Raw genomic sequence first — 14,240 nt, 5'->3', positions numbered from 1 at the left:
AAAAAGGATCCTAGATCAAAGCGGCCAACAGGATAATGCCTTACCTCACTGTAAACTTCTTAAAATAGCTCAATGTATACAAAGGCTTTTGAGGCTATCTGGAGAAGATGTCTAAAATGCAACAAAATCCAGTATATTAAGATGAATCTCACAACATCATCAGATAAGTTAAAAATGTAGAGGTCCCCTTAAAACCTTTCTATAACATAAACACAAGAAACCACCAAAAAAATCTAAAATACACACTTTGAATTATGTAACTATTAACCATCTCTCAAAACCCTTATTCACTCAGTATTTATTACTAAATGGAACATATCAGTCAGCTTGTCTGTCTGCCTATTAAATTACTGTTCAACTTAAAACTGTCCGAGCAAATGCACATAGATTGTAAGTACTATATCTCATGGCCTTCAGCTCCTTTTAGCCACAGATATCAAATTCACCTGCCAGAAATTAAATAATCGAGCTTTGGTTACTGGAATGTAAGCTTATTAACCAGCATTAATAAAACCAAACATATAGAATGATGTTCTTAATATTATTTTAATAAAATCCATTTTAAATAGGAGCAAATGTAACAAAACTGAACCACTATGAAATGTTTTAGCAAGAGGTTTTAGATATTTTGAAGTAAAGGAATAATCTTATACACAAGGGAAAGCCAATATTATGCTCTTCTATGGCTGGAAACTTTTAGTACCTTCCAGTGTGAGAATAATGACCGGCAGTTAGAATGCCAACCACTAAAGACCAAACTGAAGAAAGAGGTGCTGGGGGAAGAACCCTACTTGAAACCGAGGCAAAGGCCCTCCTTTGTGGTCAGTTCCCAAAAGGGTTCTCAGACTGTAGGAGGGTACAATGCATTTTCCATGTCCCTCTCTACCCCAAATAACCATAAGGATCCTTACCTTTGGAAATAGCTTGCTAAGTGGGATTCCAAACTTTGGTTATATAAGAATCTACTTTATTCATCTATCTATTAATTTCTTTCAGTTATTTGTCTGTTCATTTCCTTCAGTCATTCTACTAAAATGCAAACTGGAAAAGGTCATGGATTTGTCTCTGTTCACTTAGAACAGCACTTACCACATGGTAGGAGCTCAATGAATATTATGAGTTTTTGAACTAATTTGTCCTTTTATTCCTCAAACACTTATTCAGTCCTTACCACATAACAAGTTCTAGATATCCAATATTAAAATGAAATTCCACTGTAAATAAAATAAAGCTAACTCATGAGAAATCTTTAAATTAGAGGAATAAAGTAATATTTTCTAACTTTAAATTCAGTCTAAATTTAAACTAAGAGGATAATTCCCTGCCCTGCCAAAGAAGAATGGAGGGAAAATGTACACTATCTGGCACTTGTCCCAAAATGATATAACACAAAACAAAACTCTGGCCGTGGCCAGTTTGTTCAATGGTTAGAGCATTGGCCTACACACTGAAGAGTCACAGGTTTGATTCCAAGTCAAGGACACATACCTGGGTTGCAGATTTGATTCCCTGAGCCCTGACCAGGGTGTGTGGAGAGGCAACCAATAGATGTGTCTCTCTCACATCGATGTCTCGCTCACTTTGATGTCTCTCTCTCTCTCCCTCTCTCTTAAAATCAATTGGGGGAAAATAGCCTTGGGTGAGGATTAACAAAAAATAAAAATAAAAGCAAACAGATGGCTGTGGGTGTAGCTATCAAAAGGTGGCATGAGGGATCTTTATAATGATGGAACAATATTGTGTCTTGACTATGATGGTGGTTACATACATCTATACATGAGTTGAAATTGATATGTCTCAATTTCACACCCACTCACACATAAATGAGTGCATGTAAAACTGAATAAATCTGAATTAAAGTTGATGACTGAACCAATATCAATTTCCTGCTGTGATATTGTGTTATAACTATGCAAAAGGTTACCATTGAGGGAAATGTTGGAAATGTACAAGAGACCTCTTTCTACTGCTTCTTGTAACTGCATATCAAGCTATAATTACTTTTAAAGAAATGAAACTAAAGAGCAGAATGCTTTTCAAAACATTCTTTATATTATCAAAACATTGGCACCAAGATAAATGTCCACTAAAGGAGCGAACCTATATGACAATACATTGAGTAATTACAAATATAATTCTGTTTGTGACAGGGAGGGTACTCCCCATTCAGTAAACAAAAGAAGTAGGATTTACAAACTATAAAAATACGATCTACTTTTGTTAAAAAGTAAAGAGTATTTGTAAAGGTATATACCAAAATGTCACCAGTGTCTATCTTAATTTTGCTTCTTCATATTTCTTTTTCTTTTCTAAAATAAACACTATTACTCAAACAAATATCTAAACCGCTTTCTATCCTTTGGGTGGGGTTCAGATAAAGTCTGTGGAGCTCTGAAACCAAAACCAAGACAAGTAGAAAGATTACATGGAAAGCCATTCTAGTTCCACATGAGGATGAATGAGCTACCTGCAAGAGTCATGGGCATGACCATCACATTATGACCCCATGACTTCCACTGTGAATGCTGTTTCCCAGGGCCTGGGGAATTCCTATCCATAATTAAATGGATGGGAGTCTGGCTTATGCAGACTGGGATGCTGGACCCACTGCTTTCCAATTCTAAAACTCTGTGCCATTTGATTTTGCAATGGATTTAACAGACACCACCTTTCATTCCAAAAGCCCCCTTTTATATTTCAAAGCATTTTCACATATGCTGGTTTACATTAATTTCAGTTTAGTACTTAAAAAAAAAAATCCCTACAACAATTCTATAGAGTAGACACTATTATCACCTCCATGTTGCTGAAGAGAAAACAGAGGCAACCAGACAGTGATCTCCTGTTAGGGGTGAACGATGAGATCATATCTCCCGACTCTTGGCTTAGGGCTCCAGCTCTTTCCTCTAACACCACACAGCCTCTCCCTTCCCACCAGGGATTGGAAACTGGGTGGACTTGGCCGAAAGTTGCCTGCATGTTGGCTTCCAGTTGAAAGAAAATCAACAATGCCTGGCACAGAGTGAAAGTAATTCTGCCAATGATACACACATCTGACTGTTCCCACATACTTAGGTTGACTTGGGTTAATGTCGAGTAACCAATATGGCAACTCAGCTTAACAATCAAGAACAATCAAACCAGTTGGAGGACTTGAACAGCCCAGGAGGCTAATGATTCTAGTTGCTGTTCTCAGTCAATACAATTGCCCTGTACCTTTGTCCCCACAGTCCTAGAACGAAGCCATAAGTGGGGTACTGGGCCGGTTAAATAGTCAGTGGGGTTCATATTGGGCTTAGTGAAGCAGGGCTTTGTTACTTTTACCGAAGGAATTAACAGAGGAATTTTGTATTTATTTTGTAGTGGTAGCAGATTAAGCACTTCAGAAATAATGTGGCAATTCACCAAAAGAGGTCTTAGTTAGGTGCTATCTGAAATAATGAAATTAAGTGGGAAAACATACACATGGAAAAGGTTTATATGTTTTAGAAAAAATAAATCCAAATTTTAGATAAATGATACTCTTCACAAAGTATACTAAATGAATGATATATTTTCATTGGCTGGTAGCACCATTTACACTCATATATTCTGTTCCATGTGCCAAGCCCTCCTCTGAGGACCTCTGCTCAAAACCACCCCAGGAAAGTGGTTAGAGGAGGGAACTAGAGGGTCAGTGACGGTCAGGTCACTTCCCTTAAGTCACCAGCCACCAGGTGGAAGAAATAGGATTTCTAGGTCTGATGACTCCCAAACCAGCATGCTTCACCATTATTTGTTCTCTCAAAATGTTGGAAGAATATTCTCTTTTTATGAAAAGGAAGGAATGAAAATTTCCATAAAATGGCATAATAAATCACTCCAGGAGATAGAGAGTTAACTTGGAAGCAATGAGAGAAACTAGGCTGCATTTGACCCATAACAGCATACCAGGAGGCAGAAGTGAACAGATGAATGGAAAAGAATAAAGGCTGATGAAATCAATGTGCCCGTAGTGAAGAGATTATTGATTGAGGCGATAATGTCAAAAATGCTTGAAATACTATGCTTCTTAGTTACATAAAATCCAGTCTCCGCATTCAACAAACAAGTACGTATTCAACAAACAAGTACTGAGCACCTACCACGTGCCAGGCACAGTTCTAGGCAGGATGATTGCCACACTGACTCCAACAACAAAAGTTCCAGGCTGGGTGGTGCTCACATGACTTCTTGAGAAAATGAGGTCATAGAAAGAAAGCTTGAGGTAGAAGATTTTGGTTTTGATCCTGGCCAGATGGACTTAAGCAAATTACTTGAAAACTTTCTGAGTTTCAGTTCCCCCACCTCTAAACTGAGGATAAAAATATCTGTTTTCATTATATCATCTTTTATTAGGAAAAATTTGAGTTTATATGTGAGAAAAAAACTACTTATTCTTTGGTCTTAGAGAAACTGAGGTAGTTGATGAGAAATAAAAGTTTTGTCCTCATTATTAAATCTTTCAAAATGTTTCACTCCACATTTTCCATGATCTAAGCTCTAGGGTCTAATGTTAACCATGTGTAAGGCGTGTGGGGTCAGGAGAAGGTCATTCTTCCATACCTAGCCACCAATTTCAAAGTCTATGTTACAGGCTTAAGATGTCATCGTTATGTACATTTCCCCTGATTGTGGAAGGAAGGTGGATTGAACTTATTTCTTGGTGATTATTTTATTTTAAAACTTATATAGAGACATGTTGCTTCTTTAGAAACAGATCCATAGCAATTGATTATTTCTAATATCTTTGAGTAATTTTCTCAGCTATGTTCTTCCATACTGATATTATTTCATTGTGAGGGCAAAATAAGATCTAGGTGGAGATGGATGTGCCATAGGCCCACAGGAATGACCACTGCCCGGCATGCAGCCGTACTTTATTGATTAAATCAAAGAAAAGAGATTGGATCCAGTCTCCCCCCTTACCTAACCTTCCCCAGAAGGGGTGGGGGTGCGGTAGGATTTCCAAGCCTCTTTTTATCAGCTCAGCAAATCAGAGTCCTGCTTTCTAAACAAAGAGGTGCCAACCTTGAGACTCTATGAAAGCCAACACAAGCCAGGCATTGTACACAAGTGAAAAGAATATAATTAGCAAAGTTATAGTCACAATTAGGAAATACCTCCTCAGAGAAGTTTCCACTTAACTCAGTGCCCTGCTCAAATTACTATTGTGCTTAACGAGCCTTGGTCTCTGGGCCAGTTCAGACCTTTGTAACAGACCTAAGAATGCCATCCACGAAACAGAAATACAAAATCTAACGCTCAATGCTTTGTTCTAAATCACAGATGTGAAAAATGTGCAAAATGGATCATGGGAAGCTATAATTTAAAAAAAATAAGAAGTGTAATCCCGGAGATGACTAGTCAGGTGTTAGCTAAATAATTCTTTCTCCAAGCTCTTTCTTCATCTCCTCCAGCCTTCCCTTCCCCATCCCTAAAGAGAGATCAGAAAAGAGAGACCAGGAAACAAAAACGGGTACTCACTTCATCTCCAGGATCTCCTCCAGCTGTTTCCTCCTTTCTATTCGGAGGTTGGCCAAGTGTGCTTCCTTTTCAGCCAGGGACTGCTGTGTGGAGGCCAGGCGTGCCTTGGTGGCGTCCAGCTCCTGTCTGGTCTTCTCCAGGGCGTTCATCAGCTCCTCTATCTGAAAGGCACATGCAACGGGCTGTTATTTCTCCTTCATTCAAACACAAGGCCTTGCTTGCCAGCCTGTGTTCAGAAATAGACACAAAGGAATCAGAGCCATCCTTGAACGGGACACTATATCTTGTTTACTTTGTTCCTGGTTAAAAACAAATGTTTCAAACACCGGAAACATCCAAATTTCTCCAAGATCCTCATTCAACTGAATTGTCAAATAACCTTCATAGAAACCCATTGATATATTTATTAGAAGTGGAAGGTGAGTGACTTGACCCAATTTCAACGGTGTCTGACAGAAATCTAAGATATTGCCTCCCAGTGGGTGGAAGGCAACATTCAAAATGCACTGTGCCTGGCACAATATACTTCTGTGTGTAGGCCCCAGAGTATTCTGACAGCAAGTTAATCTCCATGTTTCAGAGGTATTCATGTTTGAACCTATCAAAGCCTTGTTTGGCAAAACTGACTTGATGTCCAAGGGGCCTCACCTCACCTCCCAGGCTCACAGTCAAGAAGCAAGATTTGGCCAAAGGTAAACAGAATTTCAGCCACAAAAGGTTCAAGTTTGGTTTGCCCCTGAAGTCTGAGAGGGCTCTAAACTTGAAATAAATGACATGTAACTTTTATAGGGTGCTAATACACTATAGAAATAAGCCAGACTATCAAATAGCCAGGGTTTTCAGCCAGGTTTCACCAAAATTGGACCAAGAAGCCCCAAAGCAAGGCCTTATCCTCCCAAACCACTGGGGGCTTTTAAACACCGATGCACAAGAAACAGGGCTGGTGTGTATAGCTCTGGCCCAGGGACTTCCGTGGAGAAGCTGGTGGCATGCCATCCCTTGCACAGATGCAGGCTGCAGCCACCCTGATTTAAAACTATGGAAGTTCCAGGAAGTTTCTAGATTCCAGATCTGATGTTTGGGTTTATAAGCCACCCCTTTCAGCTAAACTTGGCAGAATGGGACCATCAATCGCGAAAGGCAAAGGAACACACTTCAGAATGTGTCAGTGACATGTTAAGTTCCAATTCATAAAGACTTTCTACATAATTTCTGCAGCTTTACATGGAATTTATTCAGAATAAGCCTTATAGTTCACATCCAAGGTAAATTACAAGCTTTTAAGATCATCAAACTCTCCATTTTGCCCTGATAAAAAGAGGAAACTGGATGACCATGTAATGTAACTCAAAGCAAAACCCAAAACAGCTTAAAAAGCAACGAATATAAAGGTTATCCTATTAAAGTCTCAGAAACACACCTGCTTAATACTATCTAATAAAAGAGTAATATGCAAATTAACCAACTCCCCGCTACGCCCACAAGCCACGCCCACCAGCCAATCAGGAGTGAGTATGCAAATTAACCCAACCAAGATGGTTGCGGCCACGGAGCGAGCAGGAGGCTTGCGTTTCCCCGGCAATGGAGGAAGCCAAGCTTTCCGCACGCGGGCCCAGGCCTCCACTCAAGGCTACAAAGTTTCAATTATAGAAGATAAATAAATCCCAACAAAAATGGCTGCGGCCATGGAGCAAGCAGGAGGCTTGGCTCTGCTCAAGGCTACAAAGTTTCAATTATAGAAGATAAATAAATCCCAGATACCAGGGCCTCTGCTTGGGTCGCCGGGGGCCATGGCCGGCCTGCAAACCACCACAGGCCCCTCGCCCAGCCCGCCCCACACCCCATGGGAACCCCCACCCTGATCCGGGACATCCTTCAGGGCAAACCAGCTGGCCCCCACACGTGCACCAGGCCTCTATCCTATCTAATAATCCTATCTAATAAAAGAGTAATATGCAAATTGACCATCACTCCAACACACAAGATGGCTGCCCCCATGTGGACACAAGATGGCTGCCACAAGATGACCAGCAGGGGAGGGTAGTTGGGAGGGACCAGGCGTGCAAGGGAAGGCAGTTGTGGGTGATCAGGCCAGCAGGGGAGGGCAGTTGGGAGGGACCAGGCCTGCAAGGGAGGGCAGTTGGGGACGATCATGCCTGTAGGGGAGGGCAGTTAGGGGTGACCAGGCTGGCAGAGTTGGGGGCAACCAGGCCTGCAGGGAAAGGCAGTTGTGAGGGACCCAGGCCTGCAGGGGAGAGCAGTTGGGGAGGACCAGGCCTTCAGGGGAGGGCAGTTAGGGGTGACCAGGCCTGCAGGGGAGGGCAGTTAGGGGCAAACAGGCTGGCAGGGAGCAATTAGGCATCAATCAGGCTGGCAGGGGAGTGGTTAGGGGGTGATCAGGCTGGCAGGCAGAAGTGTTTAGGGGCAATCAGGAAGGCAGGCAGGCGAGCAGTTGGGAGCCAGCAGTCCTGGATTGTGAGAGGGATGTCCAACTGCCCATTTAGGTTCGGGCCTAAATGGGCAGTCAGACATCCCTTGAGGAGTCCCAGATTGGAGAGGGTGCAGGCTGGGCTGAGGGACACACCTCCCATGCACGAATTTCATGCACCGGGCCTCTAGTTGGAGAATAACAAGCATTATTCTTTAACTTTACAAATATACAAAAATTGAAACAGAACCACAAAGCTGTTTAGTTTCTCACCTAAGTTCAGAGAATGGCATACATATGACTAGAAGCCCTTCTACAAAGCAATACTTGGTGAGGCTGAAGCAGAGATTTTATTTTTCTTCTTCCTGCCTGTTTTTGATGCATTCAATAGCTTTGTAAAGAGATCAAGAGGGGTCCAAACAGTGGCACAGGAAGATGCTGAACTCACCTCCTCCCACAAATACATTGAATGGACACCTGCAGACAGAGCAATTCCACCTCAAGAAGAACTGGGGGCTGGCTGAATAGTGTCTGCACAAGGAATGACAGATACCACATAGAAACAGGCAGGAGAGCTGTGGGAACCTACACCCACAAGTCAACCTGCAATAGTGGTGGAGCACTGAGGAGCCTTCTGCAGACACACTGGCCCTAGGGTACAGCACAAAAGCAGTCATTTAAAGGGCACCTAGACTAAATGGGAAAGCAATCAATCAACTGCTTAACTCTAGAGCATCTGCCAATTTGGAGTGGGGAGGCGGGAACTCTCTCTGGGGTTGGAGACTCCAGAGAGCACATTTGTTGTGTTCCCCCACCACCTTGAGTGCACAGGCAGGAGGTCAATCAGGAGCTCTAGCCAGCTGGCCAAGGCCACCCTAGTGCACCCCAGGCTCTAGGCTCCAGGTCCCAGGCCCACACTGGCTACACCACTTGCCCTGGGGCTCCAGCCATAGCTCCTGTCCCCTCCCCTAGCCCATGCTAGCTTCAGCTTCAGTTCCTGGCCAGTGTCCCTGACCCCCAGGACTCTCCACAGCCTTTCCCAACTACCGTTTCCACCTCACCTGCCAAGACAGGCTCTGGTATGGCTCATCCCTGGAAACCCTTGGGGGGTCACCTTTCAGTTTCAGGCCCAGGCACAGCTTATCCCAGGAATTACCATGGCCCATGCCCACACCAGCTACAGATCCAGCCAGATGGCCAGACACCTGGCACCACTCACTCTAGAAAGGGGAAGCTCCTACACAAGGCCATCCTTCAAGTCCAAGAAAGGCTGCTATTTTCACTGGTTTCATAGATTAAAACTCAGAGAAACAACCGAAGTGTGGAGACATAGGAATATGTTCCTAACGAAAGAACAGAACAAAATTCCAGGAAAAAAAACCTAAATGAAAGGGACAAGATTACAAACCTAATTGTAATCTACCAGTTAACAAATTCAAAATACTGGTGACAATGATGCTCAACAAACTCAGGAGAAGAGCAGATGAATTTAGCAAGAATGTCAAGAAAGGGACAGAAAATATAAAAAAGAACCAACCAGAACTGATGAATACAATAACTAAAATGAAAAATATATTAGAGGAAATCAACAAAAGATTAGATAATACAGAAGGCCGAATCAACCACCTGAAAAACAGGTAGTGGAAATCACAGAATGGGGGGAAGAAGGAAGAAGCGAGAAGCGAGAAGCGTGAAGCGAGAAGGAGGAGAAGGAGGAGAAGGAGGAGAGGGAGGAGAAGGAGGAGAAGGAGGAGAAGGAGGAGAAAGAGGAGAAGGAGGAGAAAGAGGAGAAGGAGGAGAAGGAGGAGAAGGAGGAGAAGGAGAAGGAGGAGAAGAAATGAGGCCCTGGACATTTTGGCTCAGTGGATAGAGCATCGGCCTGGGACCAAAGGGTCCTGGGTTCAGTTCCAGTCAAGGCAACATACCTTGGTTGCAGGCTCCTACCCCGCCCAGGTCCTGGCTAGAGCTCCTACAGGAGGCAACCAGTTGATGTGTTTCTTCACATTGATGTTTCTCTCTGTCTTTCCCTCTCTCTTCCACTCCCCCTAAAAATCAATGGAAAAATATCCTCGGGTGAGGATTTAAAAAAGAAAGGAAGAAAGAAAGAAAGAAAGAAATGACAGTAAGTTTAAGGAACCTGTGAGACAACATCAAGCATATCAACATTTGCATCATAGTGCTCCCAGAAAGAGAAGAGAGAAGAAATGAGGACAGAGAACCTATTTGAAGAAAAATGTTTGAAACCTTCTCTAACCTGGTGAAGGAAACAGACATCCAAGTCCAGGAAGCACTGAGAGTCCCATAGGTGTTAAACCCAGAAAGGCCCACATCAATACACATCATAATTAAAATACCAAGAGTTTCCCTGGCCGGGTAGCTGCATTGGTTCGAGCACTGTTCTGATACTCCAAGGTTGCAGGTTCAATCTCTGGTCAAGACACACACAGAAGAAGCAACCAATGAATGCATATATAAGTGGAACAACAAATTTATGTCTTTCTCACCCTTCCCCTCTCTCTCTAAGAAAATAATAAATAAATCAATAAATAAAAATTTAAAAAATCCCAATAGTTAAGGATAAAGAGAGAATCTTAAAAGCAGCAAGAGAAAATCAGTTTATTAAACAAAGAGGATATCCATAAAGACTACCAGCTAATTTTTCAGCAGGAACTTTTCAGAACAGAAGGAATGGCACAATATATTCAAGGTAATGAAAGAAAAAACCTAAAACCAAGAATATTCTTCCCAGAAAGGCTAGCTTTCAGAATTGAAGGAAAATAGTTTCTGAGACAAGCAAAAGTTAATGGGTCCATCACCACTAAACTGACATTATTTGAAATGTTAAGGGGGCTTCTTTAAGTGGAAAAAAAAAAGCTAAAAATAAAAAAATATATATATAAAAAAAATCTCACTGATAAAGGCAAACATTTAGCAAAAGTAGTAAATTAACCAAGTATGAAGCTACTATTAATGTTAAAAGAGAAAAGTAATAAGATCATTTGTAACTACAATAATACATTAAAGGATACACACACACACAATGTGAAATATAATGCCAAAACACATAAAAGTGGGGGAGGGGGTAAAAAATGTAGTACTTTTAGAATGTTTTTGATCTCAAGTGACCATCAACTTAAAATAGAATGCCATAAATATAGCTTGTTATATATGGATCTCATGGTAACCACAAACCAAAAACCTATAATAGATATACAAAAAATAAAGGGAAAGGAACTCAAATTATTAAATAAAGTCATTAGTCTACAAGAGAAGAGAGAAAACGAAAAGAACAGAAAAGAACTACAAAACAATTAATAAAATTGCAATAACTACATACCTGTCAATGAACACTTTAAATATAAATGAACTAAATATTCCAATCAATAAATATATGGTGGCTGGATTAAAAAAAAAAAAGGCATAAGCATATGCTGCCAACAAGAGACTCACTTTAGATGGAAAGACACACTCAGACTGAAAATAAAGACTGGAAAAAGATATTTCATGAAAATTGAAATGAAAAGAAATATGGGGTATCTATACATATATCAGTCAAAACAGACATAAAAAAAAGACAAAATTAACAAGGTAACAATGGCCTTAAATGAATGACATTCAATCCAAAGGCCTTAATAGATATTTATAGAACTTTCCACCCCCAAATAGCAGAATACACATGTCTTTTTCAAGTGCATATTCTTCAGGATAGACCACAGTAGGTCACAAAACAAATCTCAATAAATTTGAGGGCTGAAATCATTATCAAGCATCTTCTCCAGTCACAATGGTATGAAATTAGAAATCAATTACCAAAAACTCCTAAAAGATATGAACTCGGGGAGGCTAAATAACATGCTACCAAACAATCAATGGTTAATGAAGAAATCAAGCAGGAAATCAAAAATAAAATTTCTTGAAACAAATGAAAACATAATGATACAAAAATCTATGTGACACAGCAAAAGTAGTTCTAATTCATAGTAATACAAGCCTACCTCAACAATCAAGAAAATCTCAAACAGTCTAACTTTACACCTAAAGGAATAAGAAAAAGAAGAACAAATAAAGCCCAACATGAGTGGAAGAAAATAATAAAGATTAGAGCAGAAATAAATAAAATAGAGAATAAAAATATGTATAAGATAGAAATTAAACTAAAATCTGGTTCTGCATAAAGAGAAAATGAATAAAACTATAGCCGGACTCATCAAGAAAAAGTAAAGAGAGGGCCCAAATAAATCAAACCAGAAATGAGTGGAGAGATGAGAACTGAAAACACAAAAAATACAAAGAATTATAAGAGAATACTATGAATAGGTATACGACAACAAACTGGCAAACCTAGAAGAAGAAATAGACAGATTTCTAGAAATGTATAATCTTCCAAGACTTAATCAGGAAGAAACTGAAAATCTGAACAGACCAATTACTAGTAACAAAATTGAATCAGTAATCAACTCCCCCCCCCAAAAAAAAAAAAAATTAGGACCAGATGGCTTCACAGGTGAATTCTACCAAACACTCATGAAGAATACCTATTCTTCTGAAACTATTCCAAAAACTTGAAGAGCAGGGAAAGCTTCACAACTCATTCTACAAGCCAGCACTACCCTGATCCTGAAACCAGACAAAGACATTGCTTTCACATTTATCCATTGTCTCAGTTTCCTAATCTGAAACAATAGCACTTCTCATAACAAGTACTAGTAAATGCAAGTGTTAAATGAAGCAGAAGCCAGGCCTGGCAAATATGAAAACACTTAATACCTTTTTAAAAGAAGAGGCAGCATAGCACAGTGGTCATAGACAAAACTCAGGGGCTATTGCACTACTAGTAGCAGGTTCACCCTCAGTGAGTTATGAAAGCTTTCTGAGCCTCAGGCATCTCACTCGAAAAGTGGAAGTAAGAGCAGAACTTAGTTCAAAGGGGTCTGGGGAAGATTCAGTGGGTTGACATGTGTGATTTCCTGAGAACAATGCCTAGTACTTGGTGCCTAGTACCTGGTGTCAGCTTTTATTAATACAGTGCCTGGTAAGTATTCACCCCAGGTTACATTTGCTTATGACTGAATTCAGTCTTTTGTGCTTGCTATCACCTACCCTAAACCAACCACAGACACATGCAAACACACCCCTGGGCTAACCCCATCGGTCAAGGCTCTGTCATGGAGCCTGGCCCATTCCACTGGGTGCAGTGATTAAAAGAGGTGGGAGACCTGGGTCAAGTTCTGGCACCACCAAGAGAATCTCTGTGGCCTTAAACCAATCTTAGGCCAATGCTTCCTAAATGTTGTTGCACATTAAAATCCATTGGAAAGCTTTGCAAAATCCTAATGCCATGGTCACACCTCTACCAATGAAATAAAAATACATGCGAGTGGAAGTTAGGCATCCGTATTTTATTAAAGACTAGAGGCCCGGTACACGAAATACGTGCACAGGGGGTGTGTGTTCCTCAGCCCAGCCTGCACCCTCTCCAATCTGGGACACCTCGAGGGATGTCGGACTGCCCGTTTAGGCCCAATCCAGGACTGCTGGCTCCCAACTGCTCACCTGCCTGCCTTCCTGATTGCCCCTAACCACTTCTGCCTGCCAGCCTGATCACCCCCTAACAACTCCCCTGCCAGCCTGATTGATGCCTAACTGCTCCCCTGCCAGCCTGTTTGCCCCTAACTGCCCTCCCCTGAAGGCCTGGTCACCCCTAACTGCCCTCCCCTGCAGGCCTGGGTCCCCCACAACTGCCCTTCCCTGAAGGCCCAGTTGCCCCCAACTTCCCTCCTCTGCTGAGCTGGTCCCTCCCAACTGCCCTCCCCTGCTGGCCTAATCGCCCACAACTGCCCTCCCTTGCAGGCCTGGTCCCTCCCAACTGCCCTCCCCTGCTGGCCATCCTGTGGCGGCCTTCTTGTGTCCACATGGGGGCAGGATCTTTGACCACATGGGGGCAGCCATCTTGTGTGTTGGAGTGATGGTCAATTTGCATATTACTCTTTTATTAGATAGGATAGAGGCTTGGTGCCCGGTTGGGGCCGGCTGGTTTGCCCTGAAGGGTGTCCCAGACAGGGTGGGGGTTCCCTTGGGGTGTGGGGCAGCCTGGGCAAGGGGCCTGTGGTAGTTTGCAGGCCGACCACACGCTCTGGTGACCCAAGTGGAGGCCCTGGTATCTGGGATTTATTTATCTTCTATAATTGAAACTTTGTAGCCTTAAGCAGAGGCCAAGGCAGGCCAGGGCTGCAGAAACTTGGCTTCTTCCATCGCCGGGGGCAACTCAAGCCTCCTGCTCTCTCCAGCTCCATGGCTGCCACCATTT

The 14,240-nt window shown here is 42.0% G+C and overlaps 1 protein-coding gene across 12 annotated transcripts in view; it reads right to left on the bottom strand.

The window, feature by feature from the left end:
• The window catches only part of ERC2 (ELKS/RAB6-interacting/CAST family member 2), a 909,167-nt gene that overhangs the window by 347,426 nt on the left and 547,501 nt on the right, over positions 1–14,240 (bottom strand). For all 12 annotated transcript variants that reach the window (XR_013960983.1, XR_013960984.1, XM_080676097.1 and 9 more), the window contains one exon: positions 5,506–5,666. Coding sequence is in view for 10 of the 12 variants with exons in the window: in XM_080676097.1 (XP_080532223.1) it covers positions 5,506–5,666 (161 nt within the window). In the remaining 2 variants the exon portion in view is untranslated. The remainder of the gene's footprint in view (positions 1–5,505; positions 5,667–14,240) is intronic.

Source organism: Plecotus auritus (assembly GCF_963455305.1).
Source record: "Plecotus auritus genome assembly, chromosome: 6".
NCBI lineage: Eukaryota > Metazoa > Chordata > Mammalia > Chiroptera > Vespertilionidae > Plecotus > Plecotus auritus.
The sequence above is the reverse complement of the archived record's forward strand: the minus strand, read 5'-3'. Positions and strand labels throughout refer to the sequence as shown.